This window comes from Podarcis filfolensis, assembly GCF_964270895.1.
Source record: "Podarcis filfolensis genome assembly, chromosome: 1".
NCBI lineage: Eukaryota > Metazoa > Chordata > Lepidosauria > Squamata > Lacertidae > Podarcis > Podarcis filfolensis.
In genome coordinates this window covers 31540770-31563982 of record NC_139604.1, presented here as the reverse complement: position 1 = coordinate 31563982, position 23213 = coordinate 31540770, and the positions used below count along the sequence as shown (strand labels likewise).

The 23213-nt window shown below is 40.7% G+C and overlaps 1 protein-coding gene across 14 annotated transcripts in view; it reads left to right on the top strand.

Annotated features, from left to right (window-relative positions):
• Positions 1 to 23213, top strand: part of PKP4 (plakophilin 4) — a 93383-nt gene that overhangs the window by 56993 nt on the left and 13177 nt on the right. For 4 of the 14 annotated variants that reach the window (XM_083578624.1, XM_083578622.1, XM_083578632.1 and 1 more), the window contains exons 5-13: positions 84 to 209; positions 319 to 509; positions 1971 to 2289; positions 7127 to 7318; positions 9030 to 9249; positions 9507 to 9639; positions 10534 to 10747; positions 19146 to 19329; positions 22844 to 22961. In XM_083578624.1, the coding sequence (XP_083434750.1) occupies positions 84 to 209; positions 319 to 509; positions 1971 to 2289; positions 7127 to 7318; positions 9030 to 9249; positions 9507 to 9639; positions 10534 to 10747; positions 19146 to 19329; positions 22844 to 22961 (1697 nt within the window). Of the gene's footprint in view, positions 1 to 83; positions 216 to 318; positions 510 to 1730; positions 2290 to 7126; positions 7319 to 9029; positions 9250 to 9506; positions 9640 to 10533; positions 10748 to 19145; positions 19330 to 22843; positions 22962 to 23213 lie in introns of all 14 variants that reach the window. The other 10 variants (XM_083578630.1, XM_083578628.1, XM_083578625.1 and 7 more) reach the window with 3 other exon arrangements.

Genomic DNA, 23213 nt, shown 5'->3' with positions numbered 1-23213 from the left:
GAGCAGAAATGGTGAAGCTGTACCAGGTTGCAGATGCGTATAGATGTAGATATTATTATTGACTAACAAAACTCTGCTTTCAGATTTGCCAAACACAGGTGTAAATAAACTCAGAGCATCTGAGAGTGTTCATATTGCTTCTTATCATGTTGGAACAGAGCCAGAACAAGGGAATCTCTACTCCCCAGAGCAAACATCGCTCCATGAAAGTGAGGGTCTGTTATATACATTTTAAATAAACTGAGATTTGTCAATCTGGTCTTGTTTTTATTCATAACCGTGTAATAACTTCAGGTTTGTTGTGCTTTTTATCTTTAGGATCAGTGGGTAACTCTAGGAGTTCGACACAAATGAATTCTTATTCTGACAGTGGATACCAGGAAGTAAGCAGTTTTCACAACAGCCAGAACCTGATAAAGGGAGAGAACAGACAGCAACATTCCTTTATCGGAGCAAATAATAACCATTTGGTGAGAAGCTCAAGGGCTGAAGGACAGGCTTTGGTTCAGGTACATGTAGCTCCAAAAATATAATCAAGAAAAGCTGATGAAATAAATAAATATACTAATATAGATATGGTGTAAAAGTAATATAAATATGAATGTAATACCCAATACAATAATTTACTTACCTTGATAAATCATTTGTATTCTACATTTTCAACCACAACAGTCCTCTGACTGGCTTAAAATTATATAAGAATAAATAAAACACTATTTATTTCATTTCGTTTCATTTCTATATCACCTTTATCTTCCAAGGATCTCATCAAAACAGTGGGGGGGGGGAGTAAAAGAAAACACCAATTAAAAGCAAACAGCGCTTCCATAAATGGCGTAAGACAATATAACACTAAATAATGGAGCAAAGCTTCAAGGTCATACTTCCCTTCTAAACATTTGTGGTTGAGGGATGGGTCACCGGCATTTAGTTCCACTTTCCAGGAATCCTTGGTTGCCATTACATGTCATTACTGGTTCATATGCCAGGATTTTTAGAAAGGTGAACTAAATGCTCGCAAGGTTCTCTCAGTTACACAGGAGGAGAGAATGGGAGGGCATGGAAGCCCAAGACTTTGTTCAGCCTAATTCCAGATTTTGTAGAATGACATTTGGCTGTGCAGTGTTCATGGTAACTTATTTATTAGGCTTATTAATAAGACATGAAAAGGGCAAAGACTAAATGGAGAAAATAGTTCTATAGGATTTTGGTGACACATTTGCTGCAAAAAAAAAAAAGAAAGAAAGGAAAGTGGAACATTAAGATTAAAGCTACATCTGTACTACAACATTTAAGCCAAAGGATGTTACTCTTTTGGCCCCTCTCAAGGAACTCTGGAAATTAATAGTTTCGCTTGGCTGCGGATGCCAAAGAGGATTCTTGTTGTTCTTTAAGAATGCATCCTTGACAGAAGTTACAATAGATAAACTTACTTTAAAACATTTTAGGCTCAATCCAGCAAACATTTACGTGCTTTAAGTCCCGCTGATTTCAGTGCAGAGACTGAGAAGTGCAATTCTGTGCATATCTGTTCAACGAGTCTAACTCCCAGATGAATGTGTAGAGAATTGAAACCTTTAAAACATGAGCTTAACTCTCCGTTTTAAAACCAAAGGGACTGAACTCTAGTGCAAATGCGCCCGCAAAGGAATTTTCAAGCGAAAATGTTGATCTTTTACACTGGCTGATGGCTTTGTGCACCAAAATGATACGTGGTTCCTTTTGAACAGGCATCCTCAAACATAGCTGCCAACCGAGCCATGAGACGCGTAAGTTCTGTTCCATCGAGGGCCCAGTCTCCCTCATATGTGACCACCGCAGGCATTTCTCCTTCAAGGGGATCACTCAGAACTTCTTTAGGGAGTGGCTATGGCTCACCATCCGTTACTGAGTCGCGATCTCTTAATTCTAATGTGTTTTCATCTACAACATTGCCTGTACAACGAGCAGCATCTCCGTTTACCACACAGAGGCCAGCTTCGCCTATCGCAGTGCGCAGAGTTGGCTCGGTAACATCCAGGCAGTCGACCAACCCCAATGGAGGAACTCCCCAGTACCAGCCCGCTGTCAGAGTTGGGTCACCTCTTACGCTCAGTGACACACAGACAAGAGTGGCCTCTCCACCCCAAACCCAAGTTGGCTCTTCATCACCAAAACGTTCTGGGATGACCGCCGTTCCACAACATCTGGGGACGACGTTACAGCGGACACTTCATGATATCGAGCAATACGCACAGCAGTACGATATATATGAAAAAATGGTCCCACCCCGTCCAGATAGCCTTACAGGTTAGTAAAAAGGTAAAGACACAACTTAAAACTTTGCGCGAACCTGTAAATACAATGAATTGCACTGTTGGCAAGAGGAGCTGTAATATGCCATTACTGATGCTTGAAATGCTGTTATAGGCACAGTGCCTGCACACGAGGAATCTGCACAGGACCAACAACACAATGCAGGATTCTATGACCTCATTTTAAATTGGGATATTTTTTCAAAGGGTAGGAATCAGATGTTAGGTGTCGCTGAAAAGCTTATTGATTTCACTGAAAGGAAGACTGAAGTTGCTGCTTTGAATGTGTTTGTAGTTCCAAAGGCTTGTTTCAGTAGATATTTTCGGAATTAATCGCTTCATTTCTCATCACAAAGAATGAAATGTTATACTGTGGAGGCTTAGCAGTTTTATTTTATTTTTAATTTGTTTCTGTTGAAAGATTTTCATGGATAAACAAACGAACCTATAGGGTCTCTGTTTTCAATTCATAGAGTACTTTCTACAGGTCAGCTACATTTGGTGTGAAACGCTGCTGTCATGGGCATTTTGAGGTAGTGGGGGAAAGTGAAGTGTGGAGAGGGGGGAAGAAAGAAGGGGGGATAATGATCTTTCATTCTTTTGCATAGTGTATGTGCAGAGTTTTGTGTCAGCGTCAGGTGGGTAGGTTCTTTGTTTGCTTTTGCTGGCAATGCGAGAGGTTAGAGAACCCAGAATAAGGTTGGTTGCATTCAGTTGATTGCCGTGAGCTTGGTTTGTGTGTGAGAGGGGGAGGGACATTCTTCAAATGAAAACAATGAGCTTCAGTTATTCCGTATTTTCTACAAACAGTTTTTAAATGCACAGAAAAAATATACTTAATGCCTTAATAAAATGATTGCTTATGGGCACAAGTGCTCTACTGTATACACGATAATTTCAGCTGCCTGCAAGATCTTCATTTGGATGGAGGGATCCAGTTCATCCCCATAGGAGTGGGTGAGCACCCAGATGACTGATGAAGACAGGATGTACAAGTGCATTATGCGTATCTGAGCACATGCAGATCGTTGGGTGGGGATTTAGGAAGTATTCACCACTTTGTTTAGCCTGCAGGGGTCTAAACATGCACAACTTGCATTAGATTGTGACCTATAAATAATAAGTCAGAAGGTCGGCGGTTCGAATCCCCGTGACAGGGTGAGCTCCCATTGCTCGGTCCCTGCTCCTGCCAACCTAGCAGTTCGAAAGCACATCAAAGTGCAAGTAGATAAATAGGCACCACTCCAGCGGGAAGGTAAACGGCGTTTCCATGCACTCCTCTGGTTTCACCAGAAGCGGCTTAGTCATGCTGGCCACATGACCCGGAAGCTGTACGCCAGCTTCCTCGGTCAATAAAGCGAGATGAGCGCCGCAACCCCAGAGTCGGTCATGACTGGACCAAATGGTCAGGGGTCCCTTTACCTTTTTATAAATAATATGTACAAATAAAATACCACCATGGATTGCCATTCTTTCATTTTAAAATTTGTTCCCAGGTGCATATGAATGAATTTAAGCTACCTCTATTCAGCTTGGAGACAAACAGTGCCATGAATATCCCTGTCAAAAATGTTCTTGCATTTTAAAAAAGCAGGTATCGGGCCTGAAATATATGAAAACTACCTATACTGTTGATATGCACTGCATAATTAACTGCAATTTATGTGTTCCTGACTCCCTCTGTGCAATACTTGAAGGGATTTGTATTTCCTTATTACTTCTGGGCACACAAGCAATGAATCATTAATCAATCCGGAGGCAGACCTCAGTATAGGTATCAGGTTTTCATATACCACGTAATCTGTGACTGACCACATATAATATGGAAAAAAATAGGAAGCAAGCAAGAGAAACACATTTTGTTTAATGACAGGAAGTGCAAACAACGACTTCTTGCTTGAAATTTAGTTCTCACTTTTGTCAAATGTAGCTAGTGCATTTCAAAATATGAAAAAAGACCTCATGCATTGTGCCAATGATTTTGAAGTAGAACAATGCTGTCTGTATATTACTCATATAGCAAAGTCCTAATGCCCTGATTAAAAGTGCCTTAACAGCAAATATTTAGATGCCAATCTACTTGAAAGGGTGCTGAAAGCCTTGACTTAATATGTTTAAGAATGCTGTGCCAAGCAGCTAAATATGAATGACTTTTTAATCAGTCTTTTGATATCACAGTCCTGAATCTTCTAGTTATTTCATAGTGAAGATGTAGTAGTGTAATTTTTCAAGCCTTTCAAAACACAAAGCCTTTTAAATTATTCTTAGAAAGATTTTGCTAGATTCAGTTTCTTAAATACTGTTAATCTTCACACAATAGCCATAACCTCAGTGGTTGCCACTGTAGTCCTAAACCCTTGCACCAGCGTAATGACTTGTGAATCTGGCATATGGTGTTTTTATGACATTGCACTGGTGTTGAAATCAGTCCTGACAAAACCAGGAGCAAGCAAGCAAGAAAGAAAAAATAATTGTATTACTTAATAGGACCAACAGATGGAAGGCTGAAGGTTTAACAACACATCTGAACCAGTTGTTACCACATTAAGATTCAGCAAAGAACAAATATTGACATTTGCAGATATCATGGCTAGTAGCTCAATCAGGTTGTCTTCTCAAACATTGCCTTAGTGTTGTTGTTGTTTTTTTAAAAAAACCCTCTTTCATCTGTCTATACAGTGGTACCTTGGGTTAAGTACTTAATTCGTTCCGGAGGTCCGTCTTAACCTGAAACTGTTCTTAACCTGAAGCACCACTTTAGCTAATGGGGCCTCTTGCTGCTGCCACCGCGCCGCCGGAGCACGATTTCTGTTCTCATCCTGAAGCAAAGTTCTTAACCTGAAGCACTATTTCTGGGTTAGCGGAGTCTGTCACCTGAAGCGTATGTAACCTGAGGTACCACTGTACAGTGGTACGTCTGGTTATGAACTTAATTCGTTCCGGAGGTCCATTCTTAACCTGAAACCATTCTTAACCTAAGGTACCATTTTAGCTAATGGGGCCTCCTGCTGCCACTGCACCACCAGTGTGCGATTTCTGTTCTCATCCTGAGATAAAGTTCTTAACCCAAGGTACTACTTCCGGGTTAGCAGAGTCTGTAACCCGAAGTGTTTGCAACCTGAGGTACCACTGTATAGCAAATTTAACTAGAATAGATTCTTCGCTATAATGACTGTTGTGATTTTTAAGAGCCAATGCAGCTTTGTATTTTATAATAGAAAGAATGAAATCCTTAAAAATAGGTTTTGCATAGCCTCAGACCAGATGGACAGCAAATCAGGTTCTTATGTCATAGGGTTGATATGTTGTACAGTTGCTGATATTTCGTGAAACACGCACTGACAGAATACTTGAATCACTGGACATCCCCACTAAATCCTCATTTTTAATTAGCAGCAGGTTACCAATCACTGTGTTATTTGGAAGCTGAAGGCTAGTGTGTGTGTGCATATAAGCTGACTTGTACATGATCTTGCCTTTTGGATAGTTCAGATCTATAGGACAGGGTGCATACCACTTCTGTAGGTTCCCTGTACCGCCATCATTTTGGATTAGAAGAGAGGATTGATGACACTGTGAATCTCTTGATCTCTCCCAGTACTTTCAGGTGTCTTCAATATAAGTGATTTTAGCCCCTAAAAGGCACGTGTCCCTTTAGTTCAGTTCCTCCTACGCCATAGGGTCGCTTAAGCTGCAAGGTAGTTTCATCACACGATAAAGAAAGGAAGATTTTGTTGCTGGAGGCTAAGCTAGTACAACCCCCTCACAGTTTAAATAATTGGCAGCTGACTGACAGGCTGTACTCTTGCCAGATGAATCTATGTGGATCTACATTAAATGAAATAAAAAATCAAGAATATTAAGGCTTTTCAATTGTTCACGGGTGGTACAAAATGACCATTATGGGCCTGACCCAAAACTTTTGCAGCATCCACAACATTCCCCAGAGCACAGTAAATAAGGTGTAAGAGACCCAGGCCTTCTGCAAATTCTCTTCCATTGTCGCATGTTTTTAAAATGGTTGTTGCCATTATACAAACTATAGCACAGAGGCTTTAAAATACCATAATCTTCTGTCACCTTGAACAATGTGTGCAGTTCTAGCTGCCACTTTTTAACAAAGAAACTATAGAGCTGGTAAAAGGCAAGAAATAAGAGCACAAAAATCATTAGGCTTGTAGATAAGCTACAAGGAGAGGTTTAAATTGGAATTTTTCACTTTAGATGGAAAATAAAAGATAGGATAACTGAAAGAGGAAGATAAGATCCTAAAACATGCATAAAAACGGAACAGGAAACGTGGATGCTCTGTTCAAAAACATGTGACTGAGTGGGCCTGGAGTGAAATTATTGTAAGACTTACAAAGGCATCTTGAAGCACATTTTGATTTTCCCCACTCACTTTCTTATGCACAAAATAATTTCTTTGGAGGCCTTGTTAGGAACAGGTGAGACCAGGCCTGAACTAGCCATCTGGCAGAGGGACCAATGCGCTTAAAAGTCGAAGGGATGATCTTTGTGAAAACAAAACACAAACCAATAACCCTGTCCCTGCCTACTCCCCCCCCCCCTTTGCTCTTGCACGGGACAGGGAGAACGGCAAAAGATATAGGTGCCACCTATCTCTGAAGAGATCTGTTTTGAAATACAGATTAACATATATATTAATTTCTTCCTTGATAGAATTTTAGGCTGCGATTAGAAGATGAGATATGCATATGCGTGGGAGAGTCACATGCGTAGTTGGAGCCTAAAAGATTGCAATACGAAAATGGGGATTTGTTTGTGAAGATTGCAGTTGCCACATACTCACATTTCCCTTTTCCGTCTAGGCTTGAGGAGTTCATATGCTAGTCAGCACAGCCAACTTGGTCAAGAGCTGCGTTCGACGGTGTCTCCTGATCTGCACATCACCCCTATATATGAAGGTAGAACTTATTACAGTCCAGTGTACCACAGTCCAAATCATGGAACTGCTGATGTACCCCAAGGATCCCAAACAGCGTTATATCGAACTGGATCTGGTAAGTGTGAAATCCCTGTTGTCCCCAAATCTAAATTGGCTACAAGAGTATGGGGAACTATTTTATCACCCCATGTTCGTTGGAGAATAATACTGAAATAATATGACAGCGTGTACTTGAAACCATAAAGTTTAGAAAAAGGAAACCCCAATTCATAAACTTTCCTTCCCCCACAGATTTGGTGGGGAGGGGTGCTAAAGGACACAGATATCTTCCTGCCTTCTCTATCTGGAAGGAAGTTGGGTAGGTCCAGAAGTGCATAGATGCTTGAAGGAGCATCTGGCTAGAAGGGAATGTTGCACTCATAGAGGGAGCAATCAGCGCACACACCACCTGCCACTGTAAAGGGGCCATAAGACTTACCTCTGCTATAGGCAATCTTTTAAAAATAGCCTTGAACATCACATACCATCCAATTCGGCCTACCCTCCCTTAGAGGAGGTTACAGGACTATTAATTTTCAAGATCCTTAGTTTTGGCAGCATTAAAAAAGCATTAAAAACAATATTTTAAAAAAATACTTTTAAATGTGCAATCCATTTAGCTGCTCTATATTATTTGTCACCTTTATAACTGACCCCATCAGTTCAGAATTGAATAATAACGCATTGAAATAAGAAATTGAAAATCCCATCACCATTCAAATCATGGCCAAATTCCATCAGCATTCAAATTAAGCTATCAAAGTAACGTACAGTGAAATTGCTAAAATTAAAACACTAGGGTTTGGATCCTAGCTAACTTAATTCAAGGAAGGGAAAATTCCCCAGTCCCTCTTTGCCCCTGCGGCCACTTGCACTGCTTAAAAGGCCTCTCTGGAGGGTAGCCCCCCCCCAATAGACAGTATGCAATGGGACATGGCTAGCTGCTGCGGGGAGGGGAACTAGCCCAAATGACTTAAGCCCAGAATGGGACTCCTAGAAGTTTTGTGTGCCGCATCCCACCCCCAAGATATAGACTCTTAAAGGGCACAAGTGGCTGCCATTATGGAAGAAGCGATGTGCAGCTTCACTTCTTTGAACTTCCTTAAGTAATGGTATCTTAGAGCCAAACCAATCTAAACCCCAGTCCATCTGTCCCTCACCATGCCAGCTTAAAGAAAAGCATATTCCATTGCTTCCAAAAGGTTTTGTTGAGTTTCAGAAGGAAGGAGATCAGATAATAAATCTCTGTGTCTGTGTGTGTGTGTGTGTGTGTGTGTGTGTGTGTGTGTCTGTCTGCATACTTCTTCTCTGGCGATCATTCGTAGCCGAGTAAGATTGTTTTCCATAAACACAGTTTTAACAATGAGTTCGTAAGTGACTGTGGAGGCCAATTCTGGATCCACACGTCCTTCCACAGTGGGGACATTGGTTTCCTGGCAGGAGTTGATCATGGTGTGGAATTGCCAAGCGTGCCTTCCTCTTAGCACGTTTCTCCCTTGCGTCCTGAGTTCTAGTGTCTTCAAAGCCCATGACACCTTTGGTAAAGGCTGTTCTCCAACTGGAGCACTCGCAGGCCAGTGTTTCCCAGTTGGCAGTGTTCATACTACATTTTTTTAGATTTGCCTTGAGGCAGTCTTTAAACCTCTTTTGCTGACCACCAGCATTGTGCGTTCCATTTTTAAGTTTGGATTAGAGTAGTTCCTTTGGAAGACGATCATCATACAGACACACAACAACACATACGGACACACAACAACAACAATCTTGATATTTGTTTTATGTTCCAGGTGTTGGAAATCTACAAAGGTCATCCAGTCAGCGTAGCACTCTTACATACCAAAGAAATAATTATGCTCTGAACACAACAGCTACCTACGCAGAACCCTACAGGTCGCTTCATTATCGGCTCTCTGAGTCCAGCTACAACAGGATGCAGCAGCATGCGCCTCCTGCTGATGATGGTACCACAAGATCTCCATCCATAGACAGCATCCAGAAAGATCCCAGGCAAGCATACCTCATACTTGTAACGAATTGCCCACAGTTGCCATAGCGAAATAATTCTAAATCGATTCCTGTTACTTAGACTTTCCATTGCTAATCTTTGAGACTGTGTTTAGTTCACCATTGGAAATTTAGTTATACACAAATCTTTGTAAAATGTTGTCAGCGGGTGGACTGGGTTAACTCATTGCAGGCTGAAAATGTTATATATAACACACACGAATTCACACTTTGCTTTGAACTCTGCTTATCCAATGAAGAGAATTTGCATGGCGGGATCCAGAATTACCTGAGGTCATCCACATGCTTCAGCATCAGTTCCCATCAGTTCAAGCCAACGCTGCGGCCTACCTACAGCACCTGTGTTTTGGAGATAACAAAATAAAAACCGAGGTACGATATAGATGCCTTATTGGAAAAACCCCCAGTGAAGAACATTTTAGAGCAATGTTTAATTTTGAAGTTTCCGTCAAATTGGTACCTATTGATAAACTTACACTGCAAATGCAGGTTCATGCTTCTAAGGTTTTACTGTACTGACAGTGGAAATGCTGGGCCATCTTTTTGACTGCTTCCTTTAAATTTTGATTTCTGTGCACACTTGCTTGGAAGCAAGGCCCTTTGAACTCAGCGGGACTTAATTCTGAGTAAATATCTGGATATGTGGGACAATAAACAGAAGCTGAATCCTGAAAATACAAAGGTGTAATTGTGACCCAAGTTCTCATGTCTTGGAGGTGGGGGCCCCTTTTTGACAGAGACGTTATGTTTCAATTGTTGTAAACCACCCTGGGATCTTGGAGAAGGAGGAGAAATTATAACATAAGGCCTAGCTAATGGCTTTTTAAAAATCATTTTATTCTGCAGCTATTTAAAAAAACAATGTTTCTGTCTAACAAGCAATTAGCAGAAAAATCGCTACCTGAATATATATTATGTTTTCCAATAAACTTTGCATATTTGAAACGGAGGGGAACAGTGCTTTATGACTTGAATTTTGGGGAGTGTGCTTCCCTGTATTACTGGTCACCTTATTGTTGTCTTCACAGAGTAGTTATGTTTTCCATTGTTACTGAGTAGATCTATCACTTTGTTCACATTTCTCCTCTAGTCAATTATATTCTGTACTTTAAGAACCTAAGGGTCATATCCAACATTTCGGCTAGCCCATCAGACTCTCTCCTGCACAACAGAACTTTATCCTTTCCTCTCCCCTGAAGCCCACCGCACACCCTCAGAATCTGCTCTCTTTGTGTATTAATGGAATCCGTTCCACATATTTTCTAGGTATGTAGGTTAGGAGGAATCAAACATCTGGTTGACCTGTTGGACCACAGAGTCATTGAAGTTCAAAAAAATGCTTGCGGTGCATTGCGGAATCTGGTGTACGGAAAGTCGACAGATGAAAATAAAATAGCAATGAAAAACGTCGGAGGGATCCCTGCACTTTTACGATTGCTAAGAAAATCCATTGATGCAGAAGTAAGAGAACTTGTCACAGGTAAAGTTTCAATAGATAGGAAATAAATGGCATTTAGTCAGGTGAAATGTTTCTGTGTGCAAGAAGAGGTTTTACTTTGAAATAACTTAGTTGAAAAGGTATCTAGTTGCATGAACCTTTGCATGTCTGTTCAGAAGGATGTCACATTTATTTATGTGAGACCTACTGTGGTAAATGTGTCTAGGACAGGAGCCTTAGAACCTTCATGCAGGCATTTGGGGTTGCAGCTACACACACACACACACACACACACACACACACACACACACTCCAATAGACTTTTGTTACAGAATTTATTTTGTAACCTGCAGAGTAGTCCTGTCTCATGGCTTTTTTCAAACAACAACTGGTCCTGGGCAGAATATTTGGTTTGGTTTGGGGACATTTTACTACTTCAAGGTACATTGAAATTCAGCTTGAGATGGAAAAACGTAGTCCTCCAAAATCGTTTTTGTGAGGGCTTTTAAAAAATGTGTCTGGGTAAGTGCATCCTCCCTACACACACACACACACACACACAGAGAGAGAGAGAGAGAGAGAGAGAGAGAGAGAGAGAGAGAGAGAAAGAACAACTTATATTGCCATATATTGCCACATTGGCAATATAAGTTGTTCAGTACATCTGACAATCCACAGTTGTTCTGAGAAATTTCTTTGAATGTCTTCTGCAAGAGTGGATAAATTAATCTGTAGTACTCTTAGCTCCCATAGTTTGTTTTACAGATTATTTTGGACCCTCAGGCAGTTAATACTTTCACATTTAGAACTCTCATTCATAAGGATTCATTATATTATTGAGTCTCACAGTAGCAGTGTAATATTAGGATTCTATTGTGAATGACTTTATAATTCGTTTCATGGTGATATAACAGTTTTCATAATTAGATTTTTTAAAATTTTCATCAAATGATTTCCTGAAGAATGTAGTCACCTTGACTAAAAAGAAAAAGAAAACTACAGTTCCGTAGTGTTGCACATGTCCGTAGGGGGAAGGCCAGCTCCCTGAATTCAGCAGTATATTTCTGCTAATTGAATTTTGCTAAATTTGAGAAAGCTGTGTGCTTGAGTCCGGCGATATTCCACATTCCAGAGGCACATCTTTCTCGACTCACTTTAGATGCCGCTGTTGCTCAAAGACCATCTTGACTATGACTTTATATAAATATGATCCCCTCTGAATTGGAAAAAAAATCTCCTTGACTTCTAATACACACACACAAGTATGTCATTGGATAATGTTGCGATCAGCTGAAGTTTCAGAAAACTGCAACTGTTCCAAGTGTTAGAAAGTATTCAGCACATAAGACAAAGTGTGAATCACACATTAGGCATTTAGCCAAATTAACTGCTGGGATGTTTCAGTAACTAAATTGTAAGGAGCGGGGGCTGTGAACGCCAGTAGTAAATAAGACCAGACTTTCCTCCCTTTGTCTCTACTCCACCCACATCACTGCAAAATACCTCTGCCTGCTGCCTCTGTGGAGACAGCTCCTAGTTCAGTGGGTACTGGTACTTCAAGTCTCATCAACATGGAGACAAGCTTGTGAAAGGATCCAGCAAGTTCTTCCGCAGCTCCCAGGCTTGGTGGGCTGGCGGCTGCTGTGGCTCAGCAGACTAGCAGCTTTCTTCTCTGAATAGAAGGCAGAGACCAAGATCAAGACAGCTTTGCTTAGGGTAGGAAGCACGCTAAAAGTCATCTGTGCCTGGCAGGTAGTCCTGAATACTTTTTTAGGGCTGTGATGAAAGCCAAGCCGATGCTGTTTGCATCTTTCATCCCAGCCTAACGTATCTGGCCTGTCAGCTGCAGTCATCTCAGAGGTTGCTCATTCATGCTTAGCCTCTAAAGTTCGACAATGTGCCCACCAACCCTCCATATTTCTTGCAAGGCTCAAGCACTCTAGAGGTTTCTGCCTGGGCAACCTGTTACCTTAGGGCAGGGTTTCCCAAACTTGGGTCTCCAGCTGTTTTTGGACTACAATTCCCATCATCTCTGACCACTGGTCCTACTAGCTAGGGGTGATGGGAGTTGTAGTCCAAAAACAGCTGAAGACCCAAGTTTGGGAAACCGTGCCTTAGGGCACAGTGCTGCTTATTTCTTCCCAGGCCTTTTTCCTTTTTCTTTTTTGTGAAAGTACACAAGCATTCTTTTCAGTCAGCCCAGCAAGATCATCAAATCACAGCTTATACTGATAAATAAGTGCCATGTTGGTTATTTGCTTAAAATGCTGTGATTTAAACCCAGTTCAGATATTTCAAGCGTAGCATAGGGCCGTTGGACCTGTGTGGCTGGCAGTTTATTATGTATGGCGTGCAAACTTCACAGGGAAAAAAGCTTTATTTGCTCACCTCGTGGGGTGTGCGCTGTTTTATTACCATTTCCCCTTTTCATTTATATCCCACCTTTCTGTTGTTATGCAACACCAGATGGCATACATGTAGTTCCCAGGTGATGGCCCAGCCACACAATGACCAAACTGAGGCCTCTGTAGCTTCAGCTACATGTGCCTACATATCATATCCTGGGATCGCCAGTGCTTCTGCACTTTATGTGTACCACCAAACGAAAGGTTACAGCTGCTAACTCTAAGAGCCCAAATCACATGGGGGGTGGTTCTAGATACTACCACCTCTTAAGGGTGTTTCTTTCACTATGCACATAAAATAAAAACAACAACTGCACCATTGTGCAGGCTATAGTGAAGGTCCTCAGGGTTTTTTTGCCCATGTCATTTCCTGTTAGGGAAGTTCTCACTCAACTTGCTTTGGTATCTGAAACAATCATGAGGGGGAAATAGATACACAATACTAGTTCCAAGGAAGAGACGGCCATTGCCTTGCTACTAAGAGTCTTGCAATACTCAGGTGTTTCTCAAAGCTGCTTATCTGTAATTGTCACTTTCACATTACTTTTAGCTGTGAGTGCTCTTTGTGTCAGAAATCCATACTGCAGAAAGATGGTATTTGACTAAACGTTTTAATATTTTAGGTCTTGCCTGTAATCTCTGCTGCAGAATCACAAAGTTAGTGCATGGTCTTGGTTTCTGTGTTGCTGACATGGAAGAATAACTCGTACATTTCATTTCTCCACTTCCTCAAACAGCTTTATTCTGCCTAAGGGTGTTTTGTGTTTATTTCTTTGGAATCTCATTTTTCATGAGTTATACTCTCCATCACTAAAACCTGGTGTGATTTATTACTTTTGAAATTACAGAGGCGGTTAACAGACCTTATCTTAGAGTATGTTGGACACAAACACTTTATATTCATTCTTAGTACTTCTACATACATTTAAATTCTTAATACCCCATACCTTACATTTGGGGTGGTGCAATCTAAAGCAAGTTATGCATGCCTAGGGCATGGAATCAGTTCTTAGCTGTGCTTGGGTAACACTGATTTCACAGAGAATTAGGTATGCTTCACTTTTCTCTGGATTGCACCCATGGCCCGTTCCCCCCCTTCATGTAATATAAGCCAAGCACCGTTGTTGGAGAATATCAAGAAAGCACACAGCATGCATGCAACAATTATGCATAGGGAGAGTAAGCAGAGGAGGAACCGCTGATTCAAATTCTGATGCCACCGCTAAATGGCTTGTTAAAATGGCTCCAGGATACTTTGGGCCTTTGGTAACTTGGTAAAATAGTCTCTGACAAACATGCTAAAATTGCTGCCAGGAATCTTTTTGTATTGTGCCATTTGTTTCACCAGGGAGTTTTTGAAGTAGCAAGAAAAAGAAAAAAGAAAAGAAAGCATCTAATTTTATATCGATATCATTGTGTTTAACTGAACATACAGGGAGGAGTATTATGAGTATTCCGCCTTTGCAAGCATTTCTGCTTGAAAGATGGAATGATTCCCCACTTTCCTCCTGTCCCTACATCCCAAGTGCAATCAGGGAATGCATGTGGAAGGGGAGAAAGCCCCATTGTGCTAGTAGGAGCCTGTACACAGGCTTTCACTAGCTCACTGGATTTGCTGAATTTGGCCCACAGTTACAGCTAAGCATCAATTTGCCGCCCTGGGCTCCTTCAGGGGGAAAGAGCCAGGATATAAACTAAACAAATATATATATGAAAAGAGAGCCTAGAGAGTGTTCTAAATAATTTTTGTATATAATTACTGTATTGATTCTCAACTTCGTAATAGCACCTAAGACACATACCTTATCCAGAGAAGGAGATCTAGCACAACTGTCTGGTCCCACAGTATTAGTTGATAAATGACATAATTGCAACTTCTGTCACTGATGTTTTGGTCTGTGTTGATGGTTCTGAGCCAGTTGTGAATGGGATAAGAAGATCTTCCTCATCCAATAAAATGCTCAAAGTGCAGATATTTTGGTCAACCCATTCTAGCCACATTACTGGTTTGTGTTAAATGCACAGTAATAAATTGCCGCAGTAGAGAGATCACTCACAAGTAAATGGGTCAAACATTCACCTTTGTGTAATTATTCATCATCCATGGTCAGTAGTGAGTACCGTAAGTGACACCCTAGTTACTATTGTCAGAGGCCGATAAGTAGTTGTAACTATGCCTTCTCAAATCTGATAAGGCAACTTTTCCTGTCCGTAAGTCAGCTCAGCTGCTGATCAGTTGACAAAAACACCTTTTAAATAATAAACATTCTAAAACTAATGTTTATTTGGCTACCAGGAGTGGTGTAGAGGGACTCGCAAACAACTTCTGAGTAACATTGTGAAGTAGATTTGTTGCCACGCCTAGCATTGTTTAAATACAGCATTGCTTTGAGGGAAGAACAACTTTATATAAAAGCGAACACTTCATTACTATGTTCAAAACTGAAGTGCAATATTTGTGGATTCCCCCCACCAAAAATCTGTATTCAAAATGACTAGTGGCCAATAAATGCCTGCACTTAATTGTGGAGAAAAGATATATGATGTTCTCAAGCATTACCTTCAGATCTTGGAAATTAATTTTTCATCTTCTGGAGTTGCAATTACACAATATTACTGACAGGGGTTTTTTGTGGGGGGGGGGGAGGTTATATCCTACATGCTTTTATTTTATCTGGTTTTTGTGCTGCTTTTGCTTTGTTACCTAAACTGAGTCCTAGAGATGGACTAGAATGCTATATGTTAAACAGCACAATGCCAAATCTTGGAAGAGATGCTATAGAGCATTTACTATAACATAGAGAGATGAATGAGGTGTCAAATTAGAAACCAGAATAGCGGCTTTACTAGTTCACCAAAAATAAAATATTTATAGAAACTGAAACAGTTAAAAAGAAATAAGGTATGTCTATAAGTGTCCATCTTTTAAACTGCTCTTGCTGTCGGCTGTAAGCGCTCTTGTTTCTTCATTGAAATGAACCCCATTCTTCTCCCTGGCAGCTATTGGCTGAATTGTAATGTTGTGAAATGCTTCTAAACTTTCTAATGCAAAGATGGTAAATCTATGTCCCTCCATCAGCCCCAGCCAATGTGGCCAACGGTCAAAGGTTCCCCATCCCTGTTCTACTGATAAGAAATTAAACTGTCAGTACATGAAAAGTTACAGTTTTGGAGCACTTAATATAACATCTTACTGATGAAATTGGGTGCAGTTCTCATCTCAAGCCACGTGTACTCACTTTGGATGTGTTTTTTCACAACTCCAGATGATAGATGCTTGGTTGCTGAATGCAAGATCTGTATCTGGTGTGTAATCTGTCATTTAAAGCTGGACGAGAGGTACCCAGCGAGTCTTTGCTGTTTGCATTTTAAAGGGGGAAAAATATGTTCGCATTATTGATTGTTTCTATGCTAATACATCCATTGTTGCAATCCCAAATAGTATTTTCTGTGTGCACAAGAATTGCATGTGGCACACCGTGTATTGTGGTGTGGAAATCTGGTAGTTGTATTTCTTGTTTCCTAGTAGTACTAATTGAAACGAAGTCTCCAGATTCCTGTGTTTTGAATGTGCAGGAGTTGATTGGGTAGACCGTGTATGCCTGTCATTAGCAAATTGTTTGGGACTCATTTTCTTAACTTCTAGGTGATGAAAGGGCTTTTGTTTCCCTAGCAAACACCTTGCCCTTCAGCATATTATTAGTTTCCCTCAAGTAGACAACATTTGGCAGATAACAAGATACAAAGCTTATTCTTTCAAGCAAGCAATCAGCTCTTATTGAAACTGAGCTAGGCAAATCAGGCGACCTTACAGTGTGGGCTGATCAATCATACATTCCTATACAATCAGCAGAGCACACAATATTTATATTCTGTAACCACTGACCTGTATATAGTTGCATGTCATAAAAGTCTGTTCCCTCAAAATAGTAACAAAAATATAATGCCAGTATTTTAGTAGGTAAATAAGCAAATTGGGAGAGACTGGACTGGAATGAATTTGTACATACTGAATTTCCCATGCAGAGGTAGCATGGTTTGAAGCAGGCATAGGCAAACTCGGCCCTCCAGATGTTTTGGGACTACAACTCCCATCACCCCTAGCTAATAGGACCAGTGGTCAGAGATGATGGGAATTGTAATCCCAAAACATCTGGAGGGTCGAGTTTGCCTATGCCTGGCTTGGAGGATCAGAAGCAACCCATGTGCTTCCAAGCACCTTCATTGCTCTAAAATACAGCTCACCTCTCTATTGCCTTTTTAGCGTTAAACATAGGTTGCCATGACATCTAAATAGTCAATGCCGTGTTCAGCCATAAATGAAGGTCTTGTTTTTGCTCGGTTTTTGTTTCTGTTCTGTTCTATTCATTTGTATTTTGAGTGGTCCCCTACTCAGGTCTAAGGAGGGGTTAACATGCAGGTGAAAGTGATGGTTAGTTGATGAAGGACCCTGTGGGAGAGGCAGGGAAGGGAAGATCTCCTAGGGTGGGAGAAGAAAGGGAAGCTCCCAGGTGAGAGCTGGAAGGGATCACCTTCCTCTGTGTGGGACAAGTTAATATTTACCTGTGAAAGAGGACTTCATATGCTTTCTCTTCTCTCTCTCCTTCTTCTCTTTGTATTTGTTTAGCTTAGTTTTTTTATTATTATTATAATGTATTATGAAAACTCTTAATAAAATCTTATTCAAAAGAAGAACCACAAGCCGAGTTCCACTTACAGAACTGGGCTTTTCCAGTTCCTCCTTCACTCTGTGTTCACTAAAACATGCTTCTGAGAATTGGAATCATCCAGACATCCAATGATACAGTGTGCCGCTTCAGGGGAGAAATCAACTGTGGGAAACATCTCTTGCATAAGCTTTAAATGCATTACATAGGAACTGCAGGAAGTGTTCACCTAACTAGCTGCTCCTTTCTTTTCCTTACCAGGGAAGAGTTGTTCATTCTTTCTCTTCTTGATGAGTTGAGGGACATAATTTCAGTGTACTCTTTTTTTCTTTTTTTTTGCAACAGTAGTTCTGTAACCTCATGCAAGATGAATCCGTTATGATTATTATTTTATACGCCCAATTATTTGGAAGGCAGCAAGTTCAACACAACCCAGAATCTTTTGCTAATAAAATATTCGGAATCAGAAATGCCTCATAGTTTGTGAGCCACTCTATATGTATTCTGTATTTCAGTTATGGTGGCAAGTTACTGCTGATCTCACACACTTTGGAATGTAAATACAACATTGTAGAATAAACCATCCTAGCTTGTCTCGATATGTATAATGTAGACTTCATTTTGCTTGAATTTTAAGGTGCCTAGTACATTGGGATCTGGTTGGATCCCAATTGAGCTCCCGTTGCTCGGTCCCTGCTCCTGCCAACCTAGCAGTTTGAAAGCACGTCAAAGTGCAAGTAGATAAATAGGTACCACTCTGGCGGGAAGGTAAATGGTGTTTCCATGCGCTGCTCTGGTTCGCCAGAAGCGGCTTAGTCATGCTGGCCACATGACCCGGAAGCTGTACGCCGGCTCCCTCGGCCAATAAAGCGAGATGAGCGCCGCAACCCCAGAGTCGGTCACGACTGGACCTTATGGTCAGGAGTCCCTTTACCTTTACTAGGTTAAATGGAGCTTTCTCTCAGGTCAGTGGGAATAGGATTGCAGCTGAAGTTTCATCAGACAAATGGTCTGGTCTGCTGTCTGTCTGCTACCTTTCAGAGTACTGCTTTTGTTTTATAAACGTGTCAGTGACTTTGCCCCTTCCTACTAGGGATACTTATTCCTCCCTTAAGTTCTGTCATGATAACTTAAGATCCATGTGCTAAGCTGAAAAATGAGAGAGAGAGAGAGAGAGAGAGAGAGAGAGAGAGAGATGTTGCTTCTCATACTGTTGTCTTTTATGCTATGGAGTATTTGGTTTTTATTTCTTTTAAATGTGCTGTGTTTTAACTTGCTGTTACCACAACTATATGGTAAAGTTTGCAAGTTGAACCTAATGGTTCTAGCCATAAAATAATACTTGATGGATCTTTTCCCCCTCCACAGGCGTTCTCTGGAACTTGTCTTCATGCGATGCAGTAAAGATGACAATCATTCGAGATGCGCTTTCAACGCTAACAAACACTGTGATAGTTCCTCATTCTGGTTGGAATAATTCTTCCTTTGATGATGATCATAAAATTAAATTCCAGACTTCTCTAGTTCTACGCAATACAACAGGATGCCTGAGGTAAATTGCTGTGTTTGTAGTAGTAATCTTAAAACAGCATAATGAATATGCTTTTGCATAATGAAAAGAAGCAGACATGCAGATTTATATCCAAGGGCATGTTGTTTTATGATTGTGTGCTCTCTGTGTTTGTATTAAATACTAATTATAGGGTTAAGTTGCGAGTTGCTTTGATGCCAAGTCATTTCTAGCAATTTAATCTTTACGTTATTAACTGGTCACTACTGTGGTTCAGGCCATTCTATTAGTGTAAGCTTGAAAGAATTATTGCAGACTACACACATCAAAATCATCTAATGATAATTGCTGGTATTGAAGGAGCTACCAAAGGCCCAATTGGGTTGCTTCCCTTTTTCTTTAATCAGCAGAATCTTCCTCCTGTGCCCTATCCTGAGATGCTTTTTATAAGTCCCATCAGTTTCAGGTGTAATTTGTCACATGGTGTTAAGGGCTGCTTCTTCAAGAAGCACAATTCTAAAGCCCTCTTAGGCACCAGAACTAGTTGATTGGTTCTTTGATTTTGGCCACTCTGATTGAAGTCCAAATGAAGTTCAACAAATGACCAGAGCAACTCACTTAAAAACAAAAGACCAAGCTGAAACAGCCCATTCCATTTCACTGCTCAATCTTTGGGAGAGTTCTCGCAAGTTTGTTGAGGAAGGGGTTGTGTGTTAAGGGTTGTGACACACTTCTGCCCTATTGTACAGCTCTTTTCAGTGGTCATTTCCCCTCATGAGATGTCCTAGAGAGGGCACTGCTCCAGTGAGTGCTGGCCTCCATTCTTTCCACCAAGAGTGCCTTACAGTAATGTAACATTGGGGCATTCTGGAGGAGAAATTTGTGACTGCCAGGTAAGAGGAGCTCCACTGCTTTAAACAAACAAAAAAATAGTATCCTCCTCTCACAATTAAGAGTTCCACCACAACCTTCCATCTAATCTCCTCCAAACATATGTGCCTTTTTCCATTAAACCATGGCTAAGGAAGCTTAACAGTGATGTTGTAATTGACAATTTGCCAACAAACCAGTATCAGAAATCATGATTTGGAGCAACCATAATTGGTGTGATCACAAAACCATGGTTATTGCTCTGTCCCCAGAAGCCACTGTTTCAAGAGATTAGAGTGCTGAGCAGACATAAAAATGAAAGCAGAGAAGCAGCTTTCAACTAGGGTTTGCCTCTAATTTTGGAAGGTAATACCATGGTTTGGTTCTAAACAATGATTAGCACAAACTTTGATTTGGTGTGGTGTCCAAATTGAATCATAGATTTATTGAAATGATCCTTGAAATTAGTTTTTAAAGTACCTCATGATTTCAAAAGGGCTCTGTCTCGGTTCAGTTCTGCTTTTGGTCAGACTTGGCTTGCAGGCATTCAAAGTTAGGGTCAGCAGTAAGGAACTCAGCAAAGCAGTATGATCCATGAATGACCAATATAGCCAGCTGATGAAGTCATTGGCTCAGTAAGGGAAATGTCAAAAAGGATATTGTGGCCAGGATGCAAGCCAGGATCATCCTTAGCCATGTAAACCATGAAGCCTTGTTTAAGTCATAGTAGAATCAGTGGCTAGAAAGGAACGCAGAGCATCACCAGGTCATGTCACATTTCTGACAACATCTGGAGCTGCAGGGTGCATATATTAAGTTATGTAATAGGACAATTGTTGAAAATGGGGATGAACTGGAAGAGCGTTTGATGGATTGCACCTTTTAATGGATACATTTAGATCTTTTTCAATCTTTATGCAGAGGCAAACCTGGATTTGTCACCACGTTTACTCAGGAGCCCATCATGGCTCTGTGAGAAATGCATCTGTATAATGTACAGGCTGGCAAACGTGCATTTCTCACATTCACATCTTATTTAAGTGTCCATTTATAACATGTCGGCAAAAAATGTAGTGACCTTTTAAACCACAATATGCAACCAGGAATATGTTGGTTGGCAAGTGTGAAGAATAAGCAGACTAGTCAGGGATTGAAAGGATAGAAGGCAGGATTTGAATTAAAAATGGCTATGTTAGATTAGGTCTGAAAACAAGATATATTCATAAAGATGTGGAGGTAGATCCAGAACAGCCTTCCCCAGCCTGGTGCCCTCCACAACATTCGGACGGCAGTCTTATCATCAGTCACAGCAAGTCTGTGGGAGTTGTATTCCAAATCATCTGGTGGTCACCAAATTGGGGAGGCAAACCTAGATTATGATAAATCACTCCACCAGAAAGCAAGATAAATCGAAGAGCAGCCAAGGGCTCATAAAAGCACTGTTTAATTAAAAAAATAGCACTTGGTCTTAGGAATACAAAATATACATTCTCTTGTGTATACATTGGGTTGTTTCATACAATGATGTCTCTTTCGTTCAAGGACATCTGCATAACTAACAGGACCACTGCATAACATGACCATATAATCCAATGCCTTTTCAGATGTGCCTCCTTCAACAACTACTTGCTTCAACCTGCATCCTAGTCTGTGCTTCTTCACCATGCTTCCCGCTATATTTCTTCACAAACCCCATTGCCTTGTCCAAGATATTCACACAGTCTGTGAGCCAATTAGAGCAACAAAAAATAAACATCACCCAAAGAATACCATGTCTAGTTTTGCATACATTTTAAAAACATAGACAACAAAAGGGGTGTGTTTTGATTGATTTATTTTCAGGTGGTGGAATCGGGGAGAACTTGCTCAATGTTAGTGTTTTAGCTTCCTTGGCCTTGGGAGGGTTATAAAGATACAAGAATCTTTTTGGCAGCAGCCGTTCAGTGTGGCCTGGACCCATCCCAGATTAGACCACACTATGCAGACATTGCCAAATGGATTGGCGTTAAGCAGCAACAAGTAGTTTTTTTGCAGGCTTTAGTGCAGCATGTGGATCATTTATTGCCAACCACATATCTGGGTAAGAAATTTTGCTGAGCAATAAGGATTGACTGAGAACTGATATAGGCAGTGCTTTTTCCCCCTTTTTCTTTAACCCAGGGTTATTTTTTAGTCACTGAGTGGTCTGGGGAAATGAATCATTGAGGACTCCACTCAGATTTCTGTCTTTAGCCCTAACAAGTACACATAAAGGTATATATTTAATCTGCAGAGAAAACTGGCCACATTTTTTAAAGCAAGCAGTAGGTTATAGATAGTATTAGAGTGGGAAAAATAGATTTCTCTATCATAATCCTGATATCTTTTGGATCCTCTCTGTCAACAATCTATTCTTTATAGCAACGAATACACAGTAATGAGGGGCATTCTGCTCCAACACTGTCTTCATAGCTGCCCTGTTAACTGAAAATGTCATTATAAAACACACGCACACAGTATTATCTGGAATACACTGAGCTGAACTCTGACATGTGTTTGCACTTCATCAGAAAATGATATCATCGTCATATCTAAGCAACTTTCTGTATGCAGATAATTGGCTGCATGTCTCTGATAACAAGAGTACTAAAATACATAGTGTTTATTAATATGCATCACCATTCTGATTCTGGTTTTTATGCCTTAGGAATCTAAGCTCTGCAGGAGAAGAGGCACGGAAACAAATGAGATCTTGTGAAGGGCTGGTTGATTCATTGTTATATGTGATCCATACATGTGTGAATACTTCAGATTATGACAGCAAGGTGTGTAGATCTTTTAACAACATTTTCTCTTTGTTATCAGCAGAGTTGTCTGGTTTGGGCTGTAATTTGTTTATACCATTGCAGTCACAGAGTTGTTACGCTTTTGTGCCACTGAATCCTGAAGCATGCAAATTAATGCTGCCTGTCTAAGCAGAACCTGGAACTGTGAAATGATGAAAACAAGGATGGGTTTTATCTTCCAGATCTTTCTAGTTTCTTCCCCCTCCCTTGTAGTATTTCTGAAGGTTCAGT